This window comes from Hermetia illucens, chromosome 7 (assembly GCF_905115235.1).
Source record: "Hermetia illucens chromosome 7, iHerIll2.2.curated.20191125, whole genome shotgun sequence".
NCBI lineage: Eukaryota > Metazoa > Arthropoda > Insecta > Diptera > Stratiomyidae > Hermetia > Hermetia illucens.
In genome coordinates, this window is record NC_051855.1 from 14845422 (window position 1) to 14869048 (window position 23627).

A 23627-nucleotide genomic window follows, 5' to 3' on the forward strand; every position below is an offset into this window, starting at 1 on the left:
CGCAACCTGGATCAAGTGGGGTTTAACAACTGGTGTTCTTTGTGATCGACTTATCAATGAACGTCTCAAATCTAAAATCTACCGTTATATCATCCATTCTGTCGTTCTCTATGGTTCTGAGTGTTGGCCGACTATAAAAGATAACGAAAGTCGTCTTGCGGTAATGGAGACGAAGGAGGACGAGCGTTGGATTAGTGGGGTGACATGATTTGATCACAGCCAAATTGAGGATTTCCGCGATCGATATGGGATCGCACTGATCGTGGAAAAATTGCGAGAGAGGCTTCTTCGAAGGTATGGTCACGTAATTCGCACTAACGAGAACTCACTCGTTAAAATTGGTCTAAACATCAAGGTCGATGGTGGTTTGATCCGCTGGATGGGGAAGCCTCGCGATTGCATCCAGACCAGGCATTTGATAGAATCAAATGGCGACGAGCCGATCCCGTTTGTGAACGGGGCATAGGCTAAAGAAAAAGAAGACTATAAGCGAAAGACTGTTAAGTTAGAGAAGTAACAATTCTGCAATGATTTACTGGAAAATGGGAAATGCTTGCATCGATCTATTTAGTTTTGTAGTTCCAATCTATCCATTCCCAACTAAATTCGCTCAATGGATTTTACAAAAACTGTGTCTGCTCTCTGCTTCATCCCCCCATTCAGATAATTTTCAAGCCAAAAAAAAAAACAAGTGTATATATGTAAACCAAAGACAAATACTAGCTCGCTCAAGAAATAGAACAAGCTGTTCTGGACTTGGTACAGTCGCATCTGATTCAAATTTATTAAAGCAGATACTTCCGTAAAACGGGAACGGGGAAATGATCATATAAACATACAGTGCTATAAAGCGGCCACAACTAAGCAAGTCCTTCGCTAGCCACAATAGCAAACTGAAGTTTCCCCGCTGTCAGCCCGGAATACCTAATGCACACTATCTACATATGAAAATAGATAAATACATTGTAACGTATAACGCGTACTTCGATGAAATAAGATGAAAATATTTGACGACAGACGACGAAATAGCATCATTTTCTGATTCTAAAAAAGATTCATCTCAGCCTATACATATTTGAAATGTTCATGAGTGTATCTGCTAAATTTTCGTGTAGGAACCGAAAATATGGTGCACGAAAATAGGCTTTTTCAGCTTGAGCTATTTTACTAAGATATATAAAAGAGATGCGAGTAAGAAGCATACAAATAGAGGATAGAGTGAAATACAATAATAAAAAAGGAAATTAATGAAATCTTTGTGAGGAAACCAACAAAAAAAAAAAAAAAAAAATTGAAAAAACATATACACAACATGAAAAGAAAGGAAAAGCGGAAAAGAAAAATATGAAAATCTATTGATACGAGGCACAATCTATCGTGTGTTTGGTAAGTTCTGAGTCTTGAGTTGGACGTCAAGCGATCCTAAACGCTCGCTCGCTCGCTCGGTCGAAGACAGTCACATTTTTGTAAATTATCTTTTTATACAGAAATTTTCTTTCGGAAATAAAAAGAATAAATTTACATATCTAAGAAATATAAATATAAAAAAATAAGACTAAGGAAAACAATTATCTGAAACCCACGTCTAATTCGAAAAGGTAGTGAAAATTTGATAATATTATTTTTTTAATAAGAAAATACGTAACAAAGTTCAATTATGCTATCTTGAAATGTATAAAATTATTATACTTAGTTGTGATTGTGGATAAAGCTTGTTTCCGACTTTTTTTTATGAGATCAAAGCCTTAGAAGACAACGAAGTTACCGTGCTATAACAGACAAGTGCTGGTTTATTATTGCTTAATTATTCAATTTCAAATTTTTTGACTGAAAAGTGCTTTGTGGAGAAGTTAACTCGAATAGGAGTGCTAATTGGTCTCATTACTTTTTCAACTATTTCAAATTTCTTCAGAATCACAAGTTGCATTTACGTCATCCTTTTTTTCCAATTTTTGGGTTGTGTAATCGAATTTTAAAGAAGAATTATTTCACGTGGTTGCTCGAATCAATGAATTAAAGTTGCGGATAAAGTCAGCTTTTTGGGACTTTAATTTATGAAGTTTATAACTAGAATTGAATTTGTTGAGTTTCTTTTAGATAAAATCGAAAGATGGTCTTCCAAATTACATTTGGCTTTAGTTTGGAAAATATATACATTGACATATTTGAGTATTCACAATGCGTCAACAATTTATGAATGTATATGTTTAAAAGGAAAATTTGACATAAAATTCAAGATTTATTTTTATCCATATTTTCGGTGAACTGGCATTGATTGGGGACGATATAGATACTAATTGTCTCTATTTTTATTAATTAAAAACAAGCTTATATTATATTATAATATAAAATGGCAATATAAGCCATATCTTCCTTCATTTTTGTTTGTTTATTATAGTTAAATAGAAATTCGGAGATTTGCATGATTTTTCCCATAATGACCCAAATTTGTAACATCGGAGAAGATTATTTGAATTATTTTTTGTTTTTCATTTTAATTTGCTTGCAGAAAACGAACACTTCATTGAAAAATGGAAGTAAGTGAAAACGTAGGTGGAACCGGAGTGACAAAAATGTCAGCTGCAGTATCTGAGAACGCTCACGAGGTAATACAGAATTTGCATCCCTAGCATCCATGAATATATCTTAATATTTCTTTTTATTTTCAAAATAAGTCTATAAAAATTATGACAATTTTTATAACATTTTCTTAAGCATAATTATCAATAACAATTAAATAACCTGCATAAACCTGATTAAAACGCATTCCTTTCTTAATACAACCTCATACGAGTACTTCGAAAAACAAATCCAATAAATATTCGTAAATCATTCTCTATATATTCTTTGAATATAATCTAATGATTGGTCTTTTGTTATTATTTATCTCTTCACCTTGTCCAATGTATTGCATAAAAATGAAACGATGCATAAAAAATATATATATATATCAATTGGAAAACAAATATATATATGTATCCAGGTGAGCATTGAAAAGACCGCAACAGGTTCAATTGAACAGGAAAGCAGCCTGAAACGTAGCGTCGAGCAAACCGTTGAGAAGAGCGTGCAACAAACTTCATCACAATCTATTCAAAAATCTGTTCAACAATCTGTGATGGTGAGTTCAACAACAACTCAACGCAAAGTTGCAACATCATCGTCCGTACAGAGTAGTAATATTCGTATTGGACAAAGTACAGAAATTGAAGAAATTGAATTCTAAAAAAACTGAAAACATTTTAATCTTTTTCATGACTTCATATATAATTTTGTTGTGTTTTCAAAATGCATACATTTCCTTTTCTGAGAAATAATAAGTAGATGAGCTTCCTTTCATAATAACTGATAATGAAGAATTTCTAAATTTGATTTTCGATAAAATATCATTTTCTTATCCTCGTTTTGGATGAGAATAATAAGAGACAATTTCTTCCAACACAACATACTCTATATGTATAAACTCAAAATCATGCACGCCAGACTGTCATTCGTCTTTATATGTCCAGAACAGACACACATTTCCAAACGAAACATCAATGTTGTACTTAACCCCCGCAGCCACTTTTACTATTACTACCCTTGTGACTAACTACTCCTATCATTCTAAAGTGTATTAGATAATAATACAAAATGCGTAGATACGCAGGAGACTGCATGGTCAAGCATCTTCATTATATGTAAATATACTGCTCCAAACCTGTGCTTTTAATGTTGTGGATTCAGTTTTACACTATCTGGCTACATAAGATAAGCCAGAAAATAAATAAGATTCAATATAAAGATTTTTTCCAGTCAAATCTCTACTTTTTGTACGACGTACTTAGTTGTCATTAATATCGATACGATTTGGTTTATTACAATTGCCTGAAAATTGATTTTACCATCAATTTTTCAGTTCAGTCCATTTCTTCTGGTTTTATATCTTAACTTGGTCGTACGGTTGAAGTGAGTTCAAGCGAAACAAATATCATGTTTCTTCCCTCATTCACCAATTTTTTGCCAATGTGGCTGATTTATAAATTCATCAAAATTTATCTCAATTCCGTGTCAAGCTGTTTTCCTATATATAAATATTTATGTTCTTCTTCTTTTATTACATTTCTAATTTTTTTCGAAGTATTACAATTTTAAAAATTTCAAGTAATTTATATAATTTGTGTGTTTGTTTGTTTCGTGCACAATTTTTAACTTTCATAATTATCATTCATTCATATTATCATTCATATTATACCAGCTTATGCATTGAAAATACCAATTGCTCTAAAAAACTATCTGAAAACATGTCTATAGGTTTTGCAAGACTAATTCGGAATTTTTCAAATCAAATTCCGAGTTTTTCAAACAATTTCAGATTTTTCTAAACTAATTTCAGATTTTTCCAATAATTTTTTAATAATTTTCATATTTTTTTTAAAAGTAGATAAACAGATTTATTTGAATTTGTCTTCAAGCTTACAATTCATGATAAATATTTGAAATAAAAATTTTACTTTGATAATTTAAATCATTTCGTGTTCATCCTGTTACAAGAAAAAAGAAAATTATTAAAAAAATTATGGGTTACATATCGCTTTCATAGAATTTCCATTCTTATCCAAATATATAATGTTGGTATAAATCCTTATAGTGGAACATTAAAAAAAATCTGAATTTCAAATAGAAAATTCTGAAATTGAATTGGAAAAGCCTAAAGTCAGCTTGGTAAAATCTACAATTCCTTGCAAAATTCGGAATTTAATTTGAAAAATTGAATTAGACTTGCCAAATCTATATACTAACACCACATAAAGACACGATTTCTGATTTACAAAGTAAAGACTTTGAAGAACCAGACGTCAGAAAAGTATAACAACATGTAACGCTTCCCCTCTTTTCCCTACTAACATAATTGAGTATTTTATAATAAAAAATCTACATTCCCTTTTAGTTGATTGCAAGTATTTTTTTGAAAAATAGCACATTTTTCGCTGGTTTACGAGGCCTGTTTTGAATTGCACATTACACTCTCAACTTGTTCGGAAAATACCCCCAAAACGATGTTTACTGAGACATTGAATGCCATTAGCTTTTGGCAGGGTGATTTTGCTCACCCAAAAAAATGCTAATTAATTTTATTTCACTTGATTGCGGGCAAGTGAATGTTTACCTCGTAAAAGCATATCAAAAATTTGGTGGTTTTATCTTTTCGTCTTTTATTTATTAGATTCCCAAGCGTACAAAGGAAGGGTATAACAATTTTTTCACCAAATGCGGGGTATCAAATTAAAGGTCTTGTCTAGTGCTTTCTGAAGCTAGTTTTGACATTAATTATAAAGACGAAGTGCGGGAATTACAACGTGATCACTAGTTTCACGGAGTCATTCTTATAAACCACCTAAGACAAAAGTCTGAAAAAAAATTGCGAAACTGCCCCTATATGATATTTAAGCCTCAAAATACCCACTATATCGATAGCAGCTCGAATTAAGTAAACAATAGTATCTTATCATATTTTTGGAAAGTTGAGTGGAAACCTCCCTTTAGCTCATCCTAGATTCACAACGTGGTTAGTATAGTTTACGCTATAAAGCATGATTCTGCGAAGTTTAGTGAGAATACTACACGAGTTAGGCTTTGATTTTACCAACTGAGCTAGAGGCTTCACAAATATTGTGCTTTAGTGGCTCAGACAGTCTATTCTTTTCGATTTTTTCCATGGTTTTTCTTATTAAAAGCATAATTTTTGGCAGCTGATTTACATCTTCTATTTTTTGCCGCAATATAAGAGCATCTTCAACTTTTGTTTTTATATATGTCGATTTTGGCTTCTTTGACGCGTTTAGGCGCTCCAAGGTTTCATTTTTTACCGAAACTCTACGACCTGTTACTGGGAATTCTTACTGGTTTTAATTTTGGGAAATCAAGACGTTATATCGAGTGTAAGCAATCACCTGAAACAAAATTATTGATAATTTTTTTTTTGGTGAGTGAAATCACTATGGCAAACGCTATCGGCATTCTGCTGCTAAGTAAATCTTATTGGTGTAATGTGTGAATTTGGGTTTGAAAAAGGTCTCTCAAACTAGAGGGAAAACCGCATTGAACAAAATATATCTGCGATCAAGCGAAATGGAGTGTATATTCAATCAGTCATTCTTTAGATTTTTATAAAATAACAAAATATAATCAGAAAGTGAAAAAAAATTATCATTCTTGTGCATAACATTGTGAGGTTTTTTTGTGTACTTCTTGAAAAAAGAAACAAAACCACAAGAAAACTGAATTTGAATGATAAAAATGGTTTTTTCTTGGGCTTTTCGTTATAATATTGTAAAATTAACTTTTCATTCAGTCGTACTTTAAAAGCAGAACAGGCAGTGAAAGTACCACAACCAAACTAAATAGAATGTCGATGCAATTGTCTTTTAATCCTTGACATTTTTGTTCGTTATAATCTTCTCGTTTACTTTTTATTTTTCATTAGTTCAGAACTTACAAGAATAAAACTATACAGAGAATGAATGAGGGAAATATAGAACTGCTGCTTTCCAAGAAAAAAAAAGAAAATAAAAGAACAAAAAATACAAAATGCACAACGTCTGAAGCCATACTTCTTTTAAAAAAATATATATAGATAAAATCCACAATTCAGATTAAAACTTACAGAAATTTACTTGACAAAATAATATCATTTTTAACTACGAATCAATAAATTGCAATTTAGTTCACCCAAAATTTAAAGAAAGATCTATACTACTATCAAGTGAAAAAGGGAATTTTTAATTAAATTTTATAGTAGAAGTGAATCATATATAGACTAGCTTTGCACTTAGAAATAAAAAAAAAGCATGATTTTGTTAAATTATATGATTTGTACTTTAACAAAAGAGAATTATTACTTAATTGAATTTTATAAAATTGATTCAGTTATTTGCTTTTGTCGAACTATCAAACTAAGGAGTGAGGGAAGTGGAAAGAGGGTTGATCAACAAGCGTAAAATCTAATATTAAGCTTTAATTTTTGCTGTAGTTCTTTTTATAATTTGCGCTTAGTTTAATATTTCTTCTTTCTCATTATTATTTAATATGATCAAACTGGATAATACATATAGAACTTTTGAGAATAATCTAGGAATTAAAAAATCAAGATAAATAAACTAAAGTGAAACTCGGAATATAGAAAATTTTATATGAATTCTAGACATGAAAGATCTAGAACTTTTAAAGACATTTCGTTAAAATTGTTGATATATATATATATGAAAATATATATTCCAAAAAGAATAGAAATTTCAATAAAAGGAAAGATAAATGAAAAAAAAAGTAATTTTGTTTTAATTAATTATTTTCACATTTACCTATATCTGAAAAGAAAAACATTTAATTTTTCTTCATTCAGCTTTTATTATTTCGTTTACACACTCTATACAAGCCCACACACACACATGTTGTATACTTTTTGAAATACTATTTTAAAAGCATGGTGGTGATTTTGCAGTTGTTTTGATGCTTTTTTGAATTTTTTTATAGGTAGAACACAAAAAAACAAACTATTTCAAACAGAAAACTATCAAAAAATGTCACAATCAATACAAAAATCAGTCCAGAGGGTTTTTTTTTTATTTTTCCCCGAACATTAGAGAATTAAAGAAAGTGAAAGAACAAAACATTCACCTAATGCAGTTCTATATTTTGCTCTCTAGTCCAATTTTTTTTGAATTGGTTTTTGTATTTTCTTTTAATTTTCCTGTGTAAAGTTTTGCGTTTTGATAGCATTTTTTTAAGTGGAATATCTTTCCTAATTTCTCGTTTTTCCCTAAGCAATTATCACTACACTTAACTTAATTTTTCGTAGCAATTGTAAGTTTTTTTTGCTTACACATTGGCTTAATAGTGTGCGATTCTTTTTCAGAGATAGGAAAGAAGTAATGGTTTAAATCTTGTTAGTCTTAAACTACAATCTTTACATAAATATATGTATAGATTGAATAGATTTTTATAATGATCATTGAGTTTAGAAATTGCTATGCCCAAAATTCCTTAGTTAGTAGGTTTAGGTATACGAGAAATTTCAGGTGGAATTCTTCCAAGGTAAGTTACCATTCTATTTCAATGTGATTTATTAAAGTAGATAGTAGTAAACCGCGGGAACAACAAACCTAAAACTGCTCAAAAAGGGGAGGGTATAGTGGCCTAGGCCTGACTATAATAATTTTGATGATTTGATTACTTAAAATTTGTTTGATTAATAAATAGCAGGCTTGGAGTCGCCTTATGTTCACGCTTATAAAAGTCACTCAAAATATGTAAATAATGGTATTCTCTTTTGAATTTAAATACATGTATCTATGAATTGACTCAAAACAGACAAAAAAAAACAACCTCCCATTGCCCCAGATAAAACCATGGAGCTTTCCTGGGACAAAGCTAGAAGAATTCATCACTCCAACGTTTCGATTTACATCTCTCTGCATTTTCTCCGCTACGCTTTGCCAATTATTTAAAATAAAGCGAAATTAAAAAGAAAAAAAAAAGAACCAAGAGAAAACCATTCTTTATATTTATAGCTTCTGCGGCAAGAAACAAGAGCAAATAGCGAATTCTTAGCACGGTGGAACTCCGGGGGCTGCATCGATATATACTATAAGCAGTCCCCACACTCTTCTGTTCCCAAGTCAATACTAATGAATAGGGGTTTATTTATATTAAGAATCGTTTATTTTAGATACGGTCGTTGAAAATCTTGGATTTTAATTTATAAAAGTGTAAAATAATGTTTACATTAAATTTGACTTGATTTCAGTGATGAGCATTAAGGGGGTGGTATTAACAAGATGTGGGATGTTATTTTGTTGTTTCAGAGGTTTATTTGCTCCAAACGTAATTTAAAGAGCAAACAGAGAAATTCCGCTTTATATTTCCACAATATAAAATTAAATGGATCTGAAAATGGAAAATGAAAATGAGGGTCAGTTTACTAAAATAGGTTCATAGGCATACGTGCAAATATTTTAAATATTATTATGCAATTTTTTTAATTTCCGGTATTTTACCATGAAAAATAAACAATTTTTCTTAATGGAGCGGGGTGAATAATAATCTGCGAACCATAATGTTTTCGATTGCTGTATGGGATTAAACGTGGGAGTAATCCGGTCCAACCTCAATTGGATGTGAACTTAGGATCCCTCATATCCCAGACTAGCTTTAGATTAGGCTCAAAACTATTGGCAGTTTAAACTTGAATATAATTCGCACCCTTTTAGAGTTTAGATTTTCTGTTAAGGCGAATTATTGCTGAAATTTCCAGCTTAACTGCAGTCAACTTCCTCTAAAATAATATTAGTCCAATCTATTCTTATAATGAAAACATGGAAATATGGTTATTTAAACAAACTTGAAAATGGATAGGAAGACGAACAAAATAGAGTGACAAATGGTGAAAAGTTATACCAATTCAAAATAGATTCCGCAATGACCATATAAAGTTAATTTCATGGTGGATAATTAGGAAAGATAGAAGGTATGTTATTATTATTATTATCTAAATGAAACTATGGTAAATTTCTCGACAATAGTATAATTCACTTGTAATTCGAACAACCTGCTTAGCCATGTCAGAAGTGATTTTCCTGCCAAAAATTATAGTGCGCAAAAATTTTCAAAGTATTTGGAATGATTGTCTGCTGTTTGCTTGCCAAAGAATTTTATTGAGTGATCCTAAAATATTGCTTGATGAGTTAATTAAATAGCATTTGTGATATTCACACTTTGTTTATACAGCAAAACGTGAATAATTCGAAATAGTGAAACTTGTATAATTTCCTTGGTTTACAACTTTGATATTTGTACGAAAACAATCAGATTTTCATTGCACTCTCCAATGGCGAAATATTCACGATCGGCTGTAATTTCATTTTAGTTTTGTCTCGGTTAATGATTAATCATTTATCAGAATACATAAAAATGAAAAAATAAATGCAGCACACATTATACGAATCTAATACACATCATCAATGCGGTTGTTCTTTCTTTCTTTTCTTTTTGAAACCTTTCTTATTGCAAACAAAAAGTAAAAACAATCAAATAGCTTCCGATGCCATGAATAATATTCACAGATGAATTAAAAAAAAAAAGAATGGCTTTAGCGCCAGCAAACTCACTTTCTAATAAACCGAGCTAAGCTGCAACTTTACTGGATAACCTGAAGATAAATTTCAATGACTATAAAATGAATGCACAAAAACAATAACTCATGAGAAAGAGTATAAAAAGTATGATTTTTTCCAAAAATTTTGTCCAGGATGAAAAGGATACAAATGTATCAAAAGACGAAAAACCAGAAGAACCTGCTGAAACAACTTCAGCAGCCCCAACAAATAACACTGACGCCAACCAAGCTACTCCTGAAGAGGAGCCTAAAGAGACTGAAGTTACAACCAATGAGAAACCTTCAACAGAAAAAAAAGAAACACAAGTTATAGTTGAAGAGGAAGAAGGTGAAGAAGAGGAGGAAGAGATTGAAGTTGAAGTAGAAGTAACCGATGATGAGAGCCCGGAAGATGTGAGTGTGGAGCAAACAATTGTCATAAAAAAAGAAGCACCACCACAATCAACTAAAAAGGAAGAAGTGTCAGAAACAGTGTCCGAGGATGTATCGGTTGAGGTAACCATAAAGGCTCCTCCACCAACTTCTCAGAAGTCGACTGAAGAAGTACAAGAAAAAACCAACGACACTGAAGAAAAAGTAGAGCATGTTGAAGAGGAGACAGAAGAAGTTGAAGTTGAAGAAGAAGATGCTGAAAATGAAGTTCAGGAGGACAAAGAAGAAGCATCTGCAGAGGAAGGCAAGGAAGAAAAGCAATCACAAGCAGAGTCAACTACCACCACCACTACCCCCCAAATCCAAACAACAGACACACCACAAAAACCCGAATCAAAGCCCCAATCTAAAGAAACTACACCGACTGATACAACCATCACCACTCAAAAATCTGAAAAACCTGAACCTATAATAAACTTATCCCAACAGGAAACAACCGAATCTTCGACTTTGATAACATCATCGACATCGTCGATCGCTCCAACAGAACAGCAACCAACACCGGTTTCAGTTTCAGTTCCAGCTCCAACACCAGCGGCTACAACGGCTCCTGTACCTACACCAAAGCCTGCTGAAACACCTTCGTCAGAAATCAAACAGGACAGCATTAAAAATAAACTTAAAGAAATTATATCTGATATAGATCGGGTTGTCGAGCAAGAAGAGAAAGCAACCATTGTTACAGCCTCAGCACAGACGGATTCTGCTCCGGTAGAAAAATCCTTTGAACCAGCCCAAGAGACAGCAAGTTATGTACAAGCTCCGGCTCATACCTATCTACCACCGCAAACTAGAAGTTATGCACCACCCCCGACTGAAAGTTATGCACAAGGCCCAGCAACGATCCAATCATATGCACCAGTTTATGCACCGACTTTGGCACCAGCCGATCAACCACAAATTGTTTCTAAAACACGAGAAGCTACTAGTGAAACTTCAGGATATACGACTAAAAATGAAGTTGTGGAACGTAGCGAAGTTAAGGTAATTGGAAATGTTATTTTGATGCAATATTTCTTGTAGTGCTAACCATTCCTATAAATTTTTGTACTGTATATTATATTACACTCGCATGATTCCCTAAAATGTTTTCTTCAAAAACAAAAAGGATAAACACGGTTCAACAACATATAGTACAGTAACCACTACAACTATAAAAGCAACTCCTCCATCATCAATACAATATCAACCACTAGGCTATCGTCAATACCCAAATCAACAACATCAATATGCACCATTTTCAGCACCAAATATTAATAGTTACATTTCGAAATCACACCGTTCAATGTCATTACCAGTTTCTAATGAGCTCATTTTGGAGGTATAAAAAATTATTTCATTTAAATATTTAAAGACAGAGTGTCATTAACGAATAAAATAGCACTAAATCCTTGTCAGACCTTGGTAGCAAGATGGGCAATAGGTCATCCTCTTCTTGAATTCAATTCCAGAAAGACCCAATATAATTAGATTGATTAGAATTCTTTATCTCTCAGATTTGTGCATTGTAGGCACAGAGACAATCTGAACATTGATCGACTGGCTTTAAGGGGGGACGAAATTAGAGGGATTTTGAGATTTTTTTTAGTGGGAAGAATTATTCGGAATTCAATCAAATTTGAGCACTATATTAGTCATGTTCCGAATGCTTTTTGAGAATTTCTTTTTGAAAAATAAAAATATTTAAAAAAAAAAATAAATAAATAAAAAAAATAATTAAAAAATCAAAAATAAAAAAATAAAAAAATAAAAGAGTTAGGCGACAGTATTCCGCTAAGGTCGTAGCTAAAATTTTCCAACAGGGAGATGTGTAGCGTGATTTAGTATGAATAATTTATTTTCTAAAAAAAACAATCTCAATGCAGTTAAAAATAATTAAAATCAAACATTTTGCAAGCGATGCACCGCTCAGGAGGTAATCGTTTTATGTCTTTACGTACCTATACCTTATCGGTATCTGTTCGCTTCCACCCCTATAAAATCTAAAAGACCACGAATTTCGCTTTGAAATTTCTCCAGCGTATTCTGGGGTAGCTAGGCTAACGATTTATGCAAAAAAAAAAGCCGATTCCGAAAATCTCCTAATGTAGTTCCAACCGCCGAGAAAAAAGTATTTTTAACCAATTTATCTTGATTCAATAGTTCGATTTGTAATCCTCGTGTAAGTGGGCCCATAAAATCGCCGTCGCTGCATCGCCTCTGTTAATTTCGGCTTTTTATCTGGCGTCCTTCATTTCAACCCGTTTTCATACAAACACCTGCGTAGTGTATGATGGTATGTCCCAACGCCAGAGTCATTTGCGTCATCCAAAATACTCTGGGAGGTTGCAGTTCGAGTCTCCTGAGACTTTCGCAGAATTGGTCGGTCTTCTCTTGGATTAGACTTTGTAGTTTTTTCAATTACTCTGAAAAAACTCTATTGAAAAATTGACTAGCTTAAAATACGATTTTTGACAAAATCAAGCGACTGTCAAGCAAATGACGGTTCTAATTCTAATTTAACATCCCACCCTAGGTAGTGAAATAACAAATGGAGGTGACAACATATCCTCATAAACAAAAACCCAGTGATATAGTAAATTTTCTCAAAAAAGTGTATCGTTCCTAATTTGATGGACAGATACTGTATTTATATGGTCGTACTAGCTCAATCGCCAATTTTGATACCCTGATTGGATCAGAGACATATGATACTCACTCCCAAGCTCCCTCTTCACCTAAAATGCCCATACTATGTTACCTCTGCTCTTCCAAGTGCTCTAATATGCTAAAAACATTTGTGCTTATTTGTGTTTATGTTTAAGAGTGTGTTTGTGTGATATTTAGAACACAGAAAGTGAAAAGGATTATCTAATTGATGGAAATGTGAACACTCATTTGAGCGAATCGTTTGGTAAGTACTTTTTTTATTTCGGATAAGCCCTTTCCTCATTCAAGTTTTCATTAAAAAAAAAACGCTTTTACCCAAGAAGGATATTTTGTTGTGTTCCTATGGGAAAAAGAGAAAAAAAACCCCAAGTCAAGGGTGGACCTTAGGGTTATGATTTTTTTAGATTCAAATACCTGAAGTGGCAAACGATGAACTTTTGTATAAAACTAAAAAAATAACTCCAATTTTTGTCAAGGTATAAAAAAAAGAATTCTCGCGCATAACGACGAGCCAATGTGAGACAGCCCTGCACTTTTCATGCAGCTGCTCGGCCTGTTCAGATCTCAGACGAAGACACCTTGGTAAGGTGTTCTTCAATAAAGAATTTGCAAACTCTCTGCATCTGGAGAATGTTCTTAGATTCGTTAAAGCTTGCGATCGCCGTAGGCAGGATGCCATTGAATAGACGATTTACGGGGATAGTATAATGGGTCTAACAATGACCTGAGTTGTTAGAGCGGTAGCTTCCTCCAAAACTACAATTTTTCTTTTTCAATGTAGATATATATTTCGGGAGCAACTTACCTCCTTCATCAGTACAAAACTAGGTGTATAAGATGTAAATTCAAGAAGTAAAGTTGGCTGCAGGTGTTTGCTATTGGCACGGCTCTAACAAATTTTTGCAAATAAAATAATATTTTGCGCGGGAGATTTTTTTGAAATCAAACAAAAAAGAAACTCCGGAAATGTAATAAATAGACAAAAGTTCATCAACTGCAAGCACGGGAAATTCAAAATTAGAAAAAATAGTGTCAAAAAATCATAACACTCATAAAATAATTTGATGGAAGCGGGGATCCCGTGCACTGGTCTCGTTTACTAATTGTTTAAATTATTATTGAAGCCAAATATTCAGAAGGAATTTAAAAAGATAAAATTCAATGCTTTTGAATTTATTTGTATTATTTTTCATTAGTAACTTAAGGGGGGAGCGAGAGCGAGCGCAACGGAGATCATTGAGTTTTAAGAGAGCTCAGTGTGTTATGATTACTCTATACGAAATCGTTCTTTATTTAAAAAAAAAAAATGGAATATTTGAAAAATCATTCTAAAATTTGAACGAGCGAAAAATAGAATGTAGAACATATGCTAACACCTGTCCGAATCTCTTCATAATGACGTAATTCATGCTATCCCCAAGATTTTCAAAGCAAATAGTATATTTGCAACCACCAGATTCTCGTGTAGCCATTCAATGGGGTTGTTGAAAGCAGATCAGATAATTTTTAAAGAAATTTATCTGCAAAAAGATAGGATTGTCATTGTGATTGCTGTTTGAAAATCTAGGGTTCATAGGAGCAAAGATGCTGCTAAAGATCTGAATGGGAAAGGGATGGGATTATTGCCACTAGAAGACCAATGGCAAGTTAGACTAAGGTATTCCGGGAGAAGAGGGTAGGGGGGGGGGGTTGTCTCCAGGAATTATAAGCTGCAACCATATTTTCATCGCTAGATAATTTTCAAATTTATTCGCATATCAATTAAAAAATTTGGAATTTGGAAGAGACAAATCATTTTTTAATAATTTTTCAGAGATAGAAAGATAGATAGATACATTGCACCCAAATTTTATATCTTCAGATATCAATTTATCTACATATATATCTATATATATATAATTCCTCCTTTTAATTAATATTGGAATGATTTTCAAAACAGATTTTTTCGCCAGAGTGACAGTGACTCGTTAAAGCTGGTATCTCACCGACTAGCAATCTATTAGCAAGTAGCGAAAAAAGATAAAAATTCTCAGATACAACTCTAACTGCTTGCTAAATTAAAGCTGCTTGAAAACTGTTCACTCTCCCTCTCTTACAAACAACCATTAAAAATAGAAAAACCACCAAATACACATACATTCAGGGAAACCATTTAGAATCACCAGACCAGCTTGCTACTGCTAATTTTCGAATAGTAAAACAAATTTCTGTTTTTTGGGGGACTGTCCGACAAGCGCTGTTGTTGTTGTTGTTGTTGGCTGTTGCTTGTACCCCAAATAATTCTATACTGTGTACCGAAGAATTAAATTAATCTGACGGCAATATGCGATCAGTTGTATCGTGAAATTTAAAAAAAGAACAAATATACAAATAGGAAAATATAAATGACAACATAACTTTAGTGTCGCGAAAGAGAGGAAATCAGCTAAAATTTAAATAAAAATAATAAAAATTTAGAAACAATAAACTGCTTGCTGTATTTTTAATCCTCAAGTACGAATATGTTTCTCCACTTGCTTTGTATATTTTAATTTAAATTAAATTAATTTTAGTTAGTTCGTCCATGTTCGTTGAATTATTTTTCTATCCGTTTTATTTGATTCTGATAATCTTGGTCGTATTCTCTTTGAAAATTTCTTCATGATTCAGCTTGTCGTTCTGTTAAAAGATATCTTTTTGAATTGTTCTTGGGTGTATGAGCGAATACAATCGAATTGTGTATATGTGGCCGTGTAATCGATATATTTCAATTATTTTAAATTTGCATCGCGGGGGGAAAGACCGAAGAAAGCAACTGCAAACCAATAAATTATATACTCGTAAATAGAAAGTTTTATTACTTTTATTCAGTGCATATAGTTTCATAATCGAAAGTAAGCAAATGATTGTCTCGGGCGACTAGTCGATTTCGTCGACGGTATAATTTTAAAAAAATAAATATTTAATAAAACCGAAAAGGATCTCACGAGCAAACAGTGACATGATAAAAACATAAGAGAATTTAATATTAATAATCAATCAACGAACTTGTATCTTCCCATAGTTGATCCATCTTTGCATAAACTATTTTTAATTCTATGTGAATTCGATGCTGCAGTGGTGCAAAGTTGTGCGTGTGTGGATAGTGTTACATTGCACATTGATTCCAGCTCGGTTCAAGTTAATGAGGGGAGGAAGCTAGTTTGCGGGGATACTTATTGAATTTCAACATTTCATCGACTAAACAGTTGCATTACTAACAGCTGCCCTAATTTTAGTTACTGGCTCTGGTATAAGTTTCTCTAATTCCAAATCAATGAAGGGATAAAGTCAAAACTCTGCCCTTAAATCTTGAATAACGCTTTCTATTCAAAAACATTAAACATTACGACTACAGTACCGAAGACAAATATGTTTTCCTAGTAGAAATATAAATAATATAAATTGAAATAAAAAAAACTAAAACAACGAAATTCAAGTGACGAAAAATTAGGTTTAAAATAAATTTTTGCGCCCGATTAAAAAAATCTCAAAAATCTTAAATTAATGGAGCGTAGTGCTAGTGTGCTATATTTTCCCGTAAGCTATTCAAATAATGAAAGTACAATGAAATATTCCCGATTACAACGTACTCAATCACTTGGCAATTGTACGATTGAGAAAAAGCGGGGCTTCAAACCGAGCGATCGTTATGATCCCGTTAAAAAGGATTTTCTCATAAACTTAAGTAAACGAATTTGGCATAAGGTAAATGAATGTTGTTATAAGTTACTATTGTATCCAAGATTGTTGTGTTGTGAAGTTAAAAAGTATATATAAGTAGCTAAAATTGACCGACTTTTCCCCGGTCTGAAACAATCAATTAAATCGTCCATGATTTCAATAAGTTTTCACACCTAACATGCAAATTTGGCTTGTGTTTTCCTTTGGCAGCTGCCTGATTTTATTCCCACCGAGCATTGTAGAATAATAAACCAATAAATATTAATACCATTCATATTTTAGGAATCAACCGAACCAGGTCAAAAGCCTGTAGATCTGAATAAAATTTTTACTCCCGCAACCGATGCAGAAGAAATCCTCCCACAGAAAAATCGTATGTAGAACTTAATTTTTAATTATTTTTTAATTTAAGGGGACGTGACGGGTTAAAATTTTTATTATTTTTAATTTTTTCAATTTTGCACGTCAATCACAATGCTTGCTAGTGCCACTCCTTCCATGCATCGCATTTTCAGCTAAGCCAGTGACCAGTTTGATGGCGTCAACGGTTTATCTGCCCGTACGGAAGCCGAATTATCGAACTGATAAGCCTCCCAGACTTTCTACAGCCGAGAGCAATCTATTGTAAATTTTTCGCTCCATAGTGTCCAATAGACATATAGGTCTGTAAGAGGATAGTTCACCAAGACGCTTACCAGGTTTAGGCAACAATACTAGCCTTTGTTTTTTCCATGTCTCAGGAAAGATCCCATCCGCCAAGCATGCTTCATACAACTCTACGAATATATCTGGCCTCGATTTAACGGCCAGCTTAAGGGCTTTGTTTGATATGACGTCGAGGTCAGGCGCTTTGTTGTCTCCCAGCCTATCCCAAATCTCCAGTTATTACAGCCACATCTAAACATGTCTGTAGGACTGTAACCTCTTGTGCCCTCCTGAGGGAACAAACCCTGAAAGATTTTCAGTAGGAGATCGAGACATGTAATTTGTGGAGCTGCCTGATCTCAAAATTTCCCCATCACAACCCTGTAGGCACTTCCCCATATCCGCCTCTGCGTAGAGTTACTTGAAGCAATCCCTCTTGTTTCTTTGTATAGCTAGCTTCAAGTCACTTCGGGCTTTCTTGTAAGCTCGTTGTTTCACTTCCTGGTCAACCTTACCCATTGCTCTCTGAGCTGCTCGTCTGATCCAATGACACGCCGACCGAAGATCGGACAATTCAATGGCCTTCAAATGAGGAAAGTATAACGTCTCGGCATCCATAAGTCGCATGCCTTCGCGATACACTCCGTGATATGGAAGACTCTTTCTTTATATAGTGTCTTGGTCCAACCATACCTCTATGAAAGTTTATTCGTCAATTGCTTTCGCAGACCAACCTGACGTTTTCCTTATTCTTGGACGAGCAGATTTCGAATGACTTCACTTGCTCGTCAGGTTAGGTCAGGTACTATAATTTTTAGTAACTGGCTGCAAAACCCCTTTAAGTTCATCCTAGCACCTAGCTTCCAGTTTACCGAGTTGTTAATTTCGAATAGGAATTCATATTCGTACCATATATTTTCGGATCTATTTTCAAAATCAATCATAAAAAAAAAAAAAAATTGAACCCGTCTCGTCACTTTAAAAATTACCTGAGACAAAAAATCAGATGTTGCTTTTCAATAATTTGACTACACCCTTAAGGAAAACTCTATGCATCTTCTGCATTCTATTCACCTACACTCCACCCTACTGTGGAGGATCAGGTTGAATTGGCCAGAAGGATTTCGCATTCACTGAGCGATATAAGCAATCAACAATCTAAGGGACAATCGATGTATGTTAATCGTAAAAAACGATCAGTAAAATGGGTTCACGAAGGAGACGGTAAGTTAGCGAATTACAAAAAGATCACTTTCAGTCTGTCTTTGTCTTTTCAAGCACTTATTCGGATATCGTTCAAATAGGCAAAGCCGATGTGGAACAATACGAACATAACGAAGAAACAAAAGAAAATGACTATCAATCGATGACATCATCGTCTACTATGCATGAGAAATTCCCGCTCAAACTTCTGATGAATCCTCGAGGCCAAGTACAGGACTTATCGTCTATGCCACACCAAGGATTTTCAACAGATACAGGTTTACTTTCACCAGACAAATGTGCCGAGCTTGTAACCGCGTTGCATGCCCCCAAAGGCAAAGGTGTGTTTTAAATTGAATTTTTAGGGGAAAATACCACTTAATCGAAGCTACCTCAATACTATATGAAAAATTACTAGGGGCTGAGTTGTTCGCCAAACGCCGAAAGAAGTCCGAAAAATGGATCGTTGATGAAACAAATGCTGCTGCCCATAGCCCATCGGGTGTGCCTTCATATGGGCGGCCAATCCCTACATCACCATCTCTACTCCCGGCATACTCAGACTTGGGTGTTCAACGTGTTCAGCTTAATATGCATCAAGACATGGTGCAGGATAAGTATGCTCAACCACGACTTAAGCTAGTCAAAACACCATGGGAGGCAGCTTTAGAAACGGGTTCAGCCAGTTCTGCTTTTCAAGATATACATCATGGCCAACAAGATTTTGTAGGCGTACCGGCTTCAAGTGCACCATCTAGTTTTTATACGGATAATGTGCCACTCACTGAGTCGGCTCCAAAGGTAAATTCTGCAATGACAAGCTTCTGGCCCAGTGGAGAAAATCAATTTTTCTTATTACTTTACAGAAATTTCCAATCTCCAAGCCGTCCGGTTACTTACCAAGCAGTCAACGTGATCTAGCTTACAAGCCAAGTGTACCACAAGGCTGGAATGCTCCACCATTAGCTCTACCAAAAGGTAATGTTTTAGAAATTTGTTTGAAATACTTTGAAATTTAACTGGCTTTCGATTGGTTAAGCGTACTCGGTTTTTGATCTTTAAAAGTCGGGTGCACATACGTAAAAATATAAGCAAAATTTTGAGCATATCAAAGCGGCAATTTTTCTTTCTTAACTAAGCCATTCTAACAAACGGCTCTTAGTTTATTCGTCATCAGAAAAATCATGCCCGAGACTATCATCATTTACATCATCTAGATCATCTGCTTTTAACGCTTCTACAGCTTCCAAATATGCCTTATCACTAGATTCGTCACAAAATAATTGCAACCATACAGAGAATCATGAAGTTCCGCCTGCTAGCAATTCTGACAAAAGTGTCCAAATCTCATCCTCGTCCTCTGCTTCATCCTCATCCCGAGAAACAACTATTCAACTACCAGTTGGAAAAAGTATCGAAGAGAATTATGGAATCAAAGTGGAAAATTTCGGTCAAACTGATGAAGAAGAAATAATCCGATATACCACAAAAACCAATACTACAAAAGCTACATCGTCTTCTTTGCATCTTCATCAAAGTGTTGTAGATTGTATAGCTAAAAGTCCTGAACTCATGGTTGCAGAAGCTAAAGATAATTACTTGTACTTCGACAATACAATCAAGGAGCTTGAAGCGTCTATTATCAAACCATACCTACAAGAAACTACGGGTAATGCAACTAAGCACGCCCAAAAACAGCATAGTCAATTTGTCCCAAATTCTTCCATCACTGACCTGATGCACCTGGAAAAAGTCAAAAGGGAGGATAGCAATAGTGAAACTCATCACCAAATTGTACAAATTCAAAATGGAAATGATGAAGATTCAGAGGAGTATATAAAAATGCCAGTAAAGGATCTAATCAGTTCCTTCGAAAAGCAAAGTCAAAAGTTAATCGAGCGTCTAGAGAAGCCAACACCAATGAAAACTTTACCTGAAAAATTGGATACAATCCCCGAGCAAAAGCAAGCTGATGGTCAAAACGAAGCTTACATGAAATTCCAAGACTATACCATTTCGCAAACCGCTAATGATCCCAACAACGCCAGCAGCTCATTGAACCGGGAGAAAGGCAAGCATCGTTATTGAAACCCTGTGAAAGTTCCTTTGTTTCGAAACATCAATATAGGAAGAAAAAAAGGACGAAATTGTTGCAATTATCGTGTGATTCAATCCCATATAAATCTATGGTTCATTTGTCGCATATTAACAACAACTCTATATAGATAAAAGCTTAATTGCATGTCGCTTGCTTTGAATAGTATTACCCAATGTTGTAGTCCTGTGAACTCCGAGTGAACTGGAGTATTGTATCTGAAACCTATTGTAGAATGTGCTGTTAATGAAAATCGATGGCGTACCAAAGGAAAAATATGAAAATTAATAAAATTTCTTCTTTTGTCTCTGGTTTTAACAGGTCTCTATACACCACCGGAAATCCCCTTAGATAGCTATGTGCCCCCGCCGCAGCAGCAGCTACCATCTACATCGTTATACTCCAAGCCGTACCAACAGCCACCCATCCATATAGAAACAGCACCAGCACTACAACCGGAGCCAACATCTTTCCCGTCAACGTACCCGGCGCCACCACCCCAGCAAACTGCCTCTAAATTCCCGACATATTCACAGCCAATGACAACTTCATACCCACCTGTATCCCCGGCTGCACTTCAACAAAAATATCTCTACAATGCTTCTAGTACTCACGTTAAAAATGCTTCTCCGGCACCATTCAACCCTTCCCCCCTACCTTATGATAAACTGGCTAAATTCGATCAACCATCAAACGCCTATAATTCGTCTATATCAGCACCACCATCGATCCGTAAGCCTCTAGCCGTATTTCCGAACAAAGTTCGAAATACTTCCCCAACTCCCTTCGGTGCAGCACCACAACCTTCAGCTAAGGCTCCTAGCTATCAATCCCCACAGATGCCATCACCGACAACCATGGCTAACCAACACCAATCCTCCAACTATTATGGCGCGTCTTCCAACACAATATCGGACAAGGTTGCACCACATCCTTATCATCCACCCCCGGAGGATCTCTACTATGCCAATAGCTGTCAACCAATACCGACTAGTTTGCCACCACCCACGATTGCCGTGGATATGTCCCAGTGTCAGAACTACAACACCGCTCCAAGGGGATGGAATCAAATGAGAGACTATTATAGGCCGATCACATTCAGTAAAACTAGACAAGCCACCGCTTTACCCTACACTGATTTCTAGAATCCATTTTAAATGTTTTCAGTAGTACAGGACTATCGAATCAGCGAATATTACTATAAACAATGCGTGTTTACGGTATTTCTAGCAAAAAGCTTTTAGGAATTAAAACTCAACACCGTCTCCGTCGCTAGTAGTAATTTTTTATTCAGCAAATATCGATATTTCGGGAACAACTTGTATACACTCCACACTGAAGAAGGGAACAAATTGTTCCCGAAATACCGATATTTACTGAATAAAAAAATCTATTAGCGACGGAGACGGTGTTCAGTTTCAGTTCCTAAAAGGACATTACTAGTATAAACCCGAACCTAGGATCAATCCGATCTTAAACGAGCTGCTCCTGCTGCTATACTAGAGAGACTAATCTGCCATGAGTGAGGTTGCTTGCAATTTCTAGCTTTCGTTTTAGTAACTTTTTTGGGAGGATCGAATTCGATCAGTTAGTTTTCTTTTGCAGTTGTTTTACGGTTGTTAAAGGTCTGTTTTGTTTTGTTATCAGACGCGCACAGTTATGCATCAAAAAAGTGTAACACTAAGCGGAAATGGGATTGTTTTGCTGTCGTTGAATTGTGCTAAGAAAATATATAAAATAATTCGTTTGTTAATGTATCATAATTGAATCAATATATTGTGTTAATTCAAATCATATTTAAAAATAATTTTGGCTGATAAGCAGCAGTTGATCAACTAACTGGTCTTCGATAACCGTTGAGCTGAGCTGATTGTTACGATTCCAATGCTGAAGTTACAGGCGTCTAAAGCTTATTACTTTAACTGAGTCCAACAACCATCTCAACTTGTAACAGTTTTCTTATCTTTTACTTCATAGTTTAATTAGATACGCTTAAACTGGAAATCTGTCTGTAGGCGATCCTCAAAAAGGTGGTAGTCTAGTTCGCCCCTCTGCAAACTTTCTTTGTTAAATTCGACAAAATATGGAATCTGAATGAAAGTTACATTTAATCCGCCTTTCTCCTTTCCATTAATTTCGAATTTCCCTTTTAGACGAAAAGCTGATTTGAAAATTGTTATATTTAAATTGGAAATGATAACTAATAATTGCACTTCTAACGAAACTGGAGGAGAAATTTCTTATTTTATTCTCCTACTTCCAACTCACTCTCATGGAGAATTAATTAAAAAAAAATATATAAAATTAATGTCGATAAGCCGAACGCCGGAGAAAGGCAAAAAAAAAGTAAAAAAAAAAAAAATATTATTAAGTTTTACTTTCCGCCAAATCCCTAACAATATAACCCGAAATGGAAGGATACATGTGTGTATATTTTGTTCAGTTTTATCGTTAATTTCTATATGTATTATATTTCACGGAAAATATGTAAGAAAATACGTATACTACCGATTATACAGGGAAAATGATTATCTTAAATGTTATTCTAATAAAGAACTTCACCGGATTTCTTCCGTGTTTACTACTAAAAAGTATTCAGTAGCGAAACTCCGAGGCATGTACAAAAGGAATGCGTTGTTCTTAAGTATTCCTTTGCCAGACCAAAACGACAATGGAAATTGCTCTACAATTGGATTCCAAAATTCTCGTTTAGAACTCTCCAAATAATGAAAAAAAAAACCCAATTTT

The 23627-nt window shown here is 34.3% G+C and overlaps 1 protein-coding gene across 10 annotated transcripts; it reads left to right on the forward strand.

Moving 5' to 3' along the window:
- Positions 1–1279: 1279 nt before the first annotated feature.
- Positions 1280–23445, forward strand: LOC119660915 (flocculation protein FLO11). 10 transcript variants are annotated; one of them, XM_038069876.1, is made up of 12 exons: positions 1280–1386; positions 2510–2606; positions 2984–3121; positions 10286–11569; positions 11694–11906; positions 17219–17309; positions 18623–18805; positions 18886–19125; positions 19203–19585; positions 19651–19762; positions 20052–20855; positions 21201–23445. In XM_038069876.1, the coding sequence occupies exons 2-12, from the start codon at positions 2532–2534 to the stop codon at positions 22022–22024; spliced, it is 4347 nt and encodes a 1448-aa protein (XP_037925804.1). In that variant the 5' UTR covers positions 1280–1386; positions 2510–2531; the 3' UTR covers positions 22025–23445. The 10 variants fall into 10 exon arrangements, with proteins under 10 accessions (XP_037925804.1, XP_037925808.1, XP_037925803.1 ...); XM_038069875.1 differs by lacking the exon at positions 1280–1386 and adding an exon at positions 1393–1598; XM_038069882.1 differs by lacking the exon at positions 1280–1386 and adding an exon at positions 1393–1598 and having other exon boundaries at positions 11015–11569.
- The last annotated feature ends 182 nt before the right edge of the window (positions 23446–23627 follow it).

Coding starts and splice junctions, on each gene's coding strand:
- LOC119660915 (XM_038069876.1), top strand. CDS start 2,532: ATGGAAGTAAGTGAAAACGTAGGTGGAACCGGAGTGACAAAAATGTCA. Junction 11,570..11,693: donor TGGAACGTAGCGAAGTTAAG/GTAATTGGAAAT, acceptor AAAAACAAAAAG/GATAAACACGGTTCAACAAC. Junction 18,806..18,885: donor ATGGGTTCACGAAGGAGACG/GTAAGTTAGCGA, acceptor TCGTTCAAATAG/GCAAAGCCGATGTGGAACAA.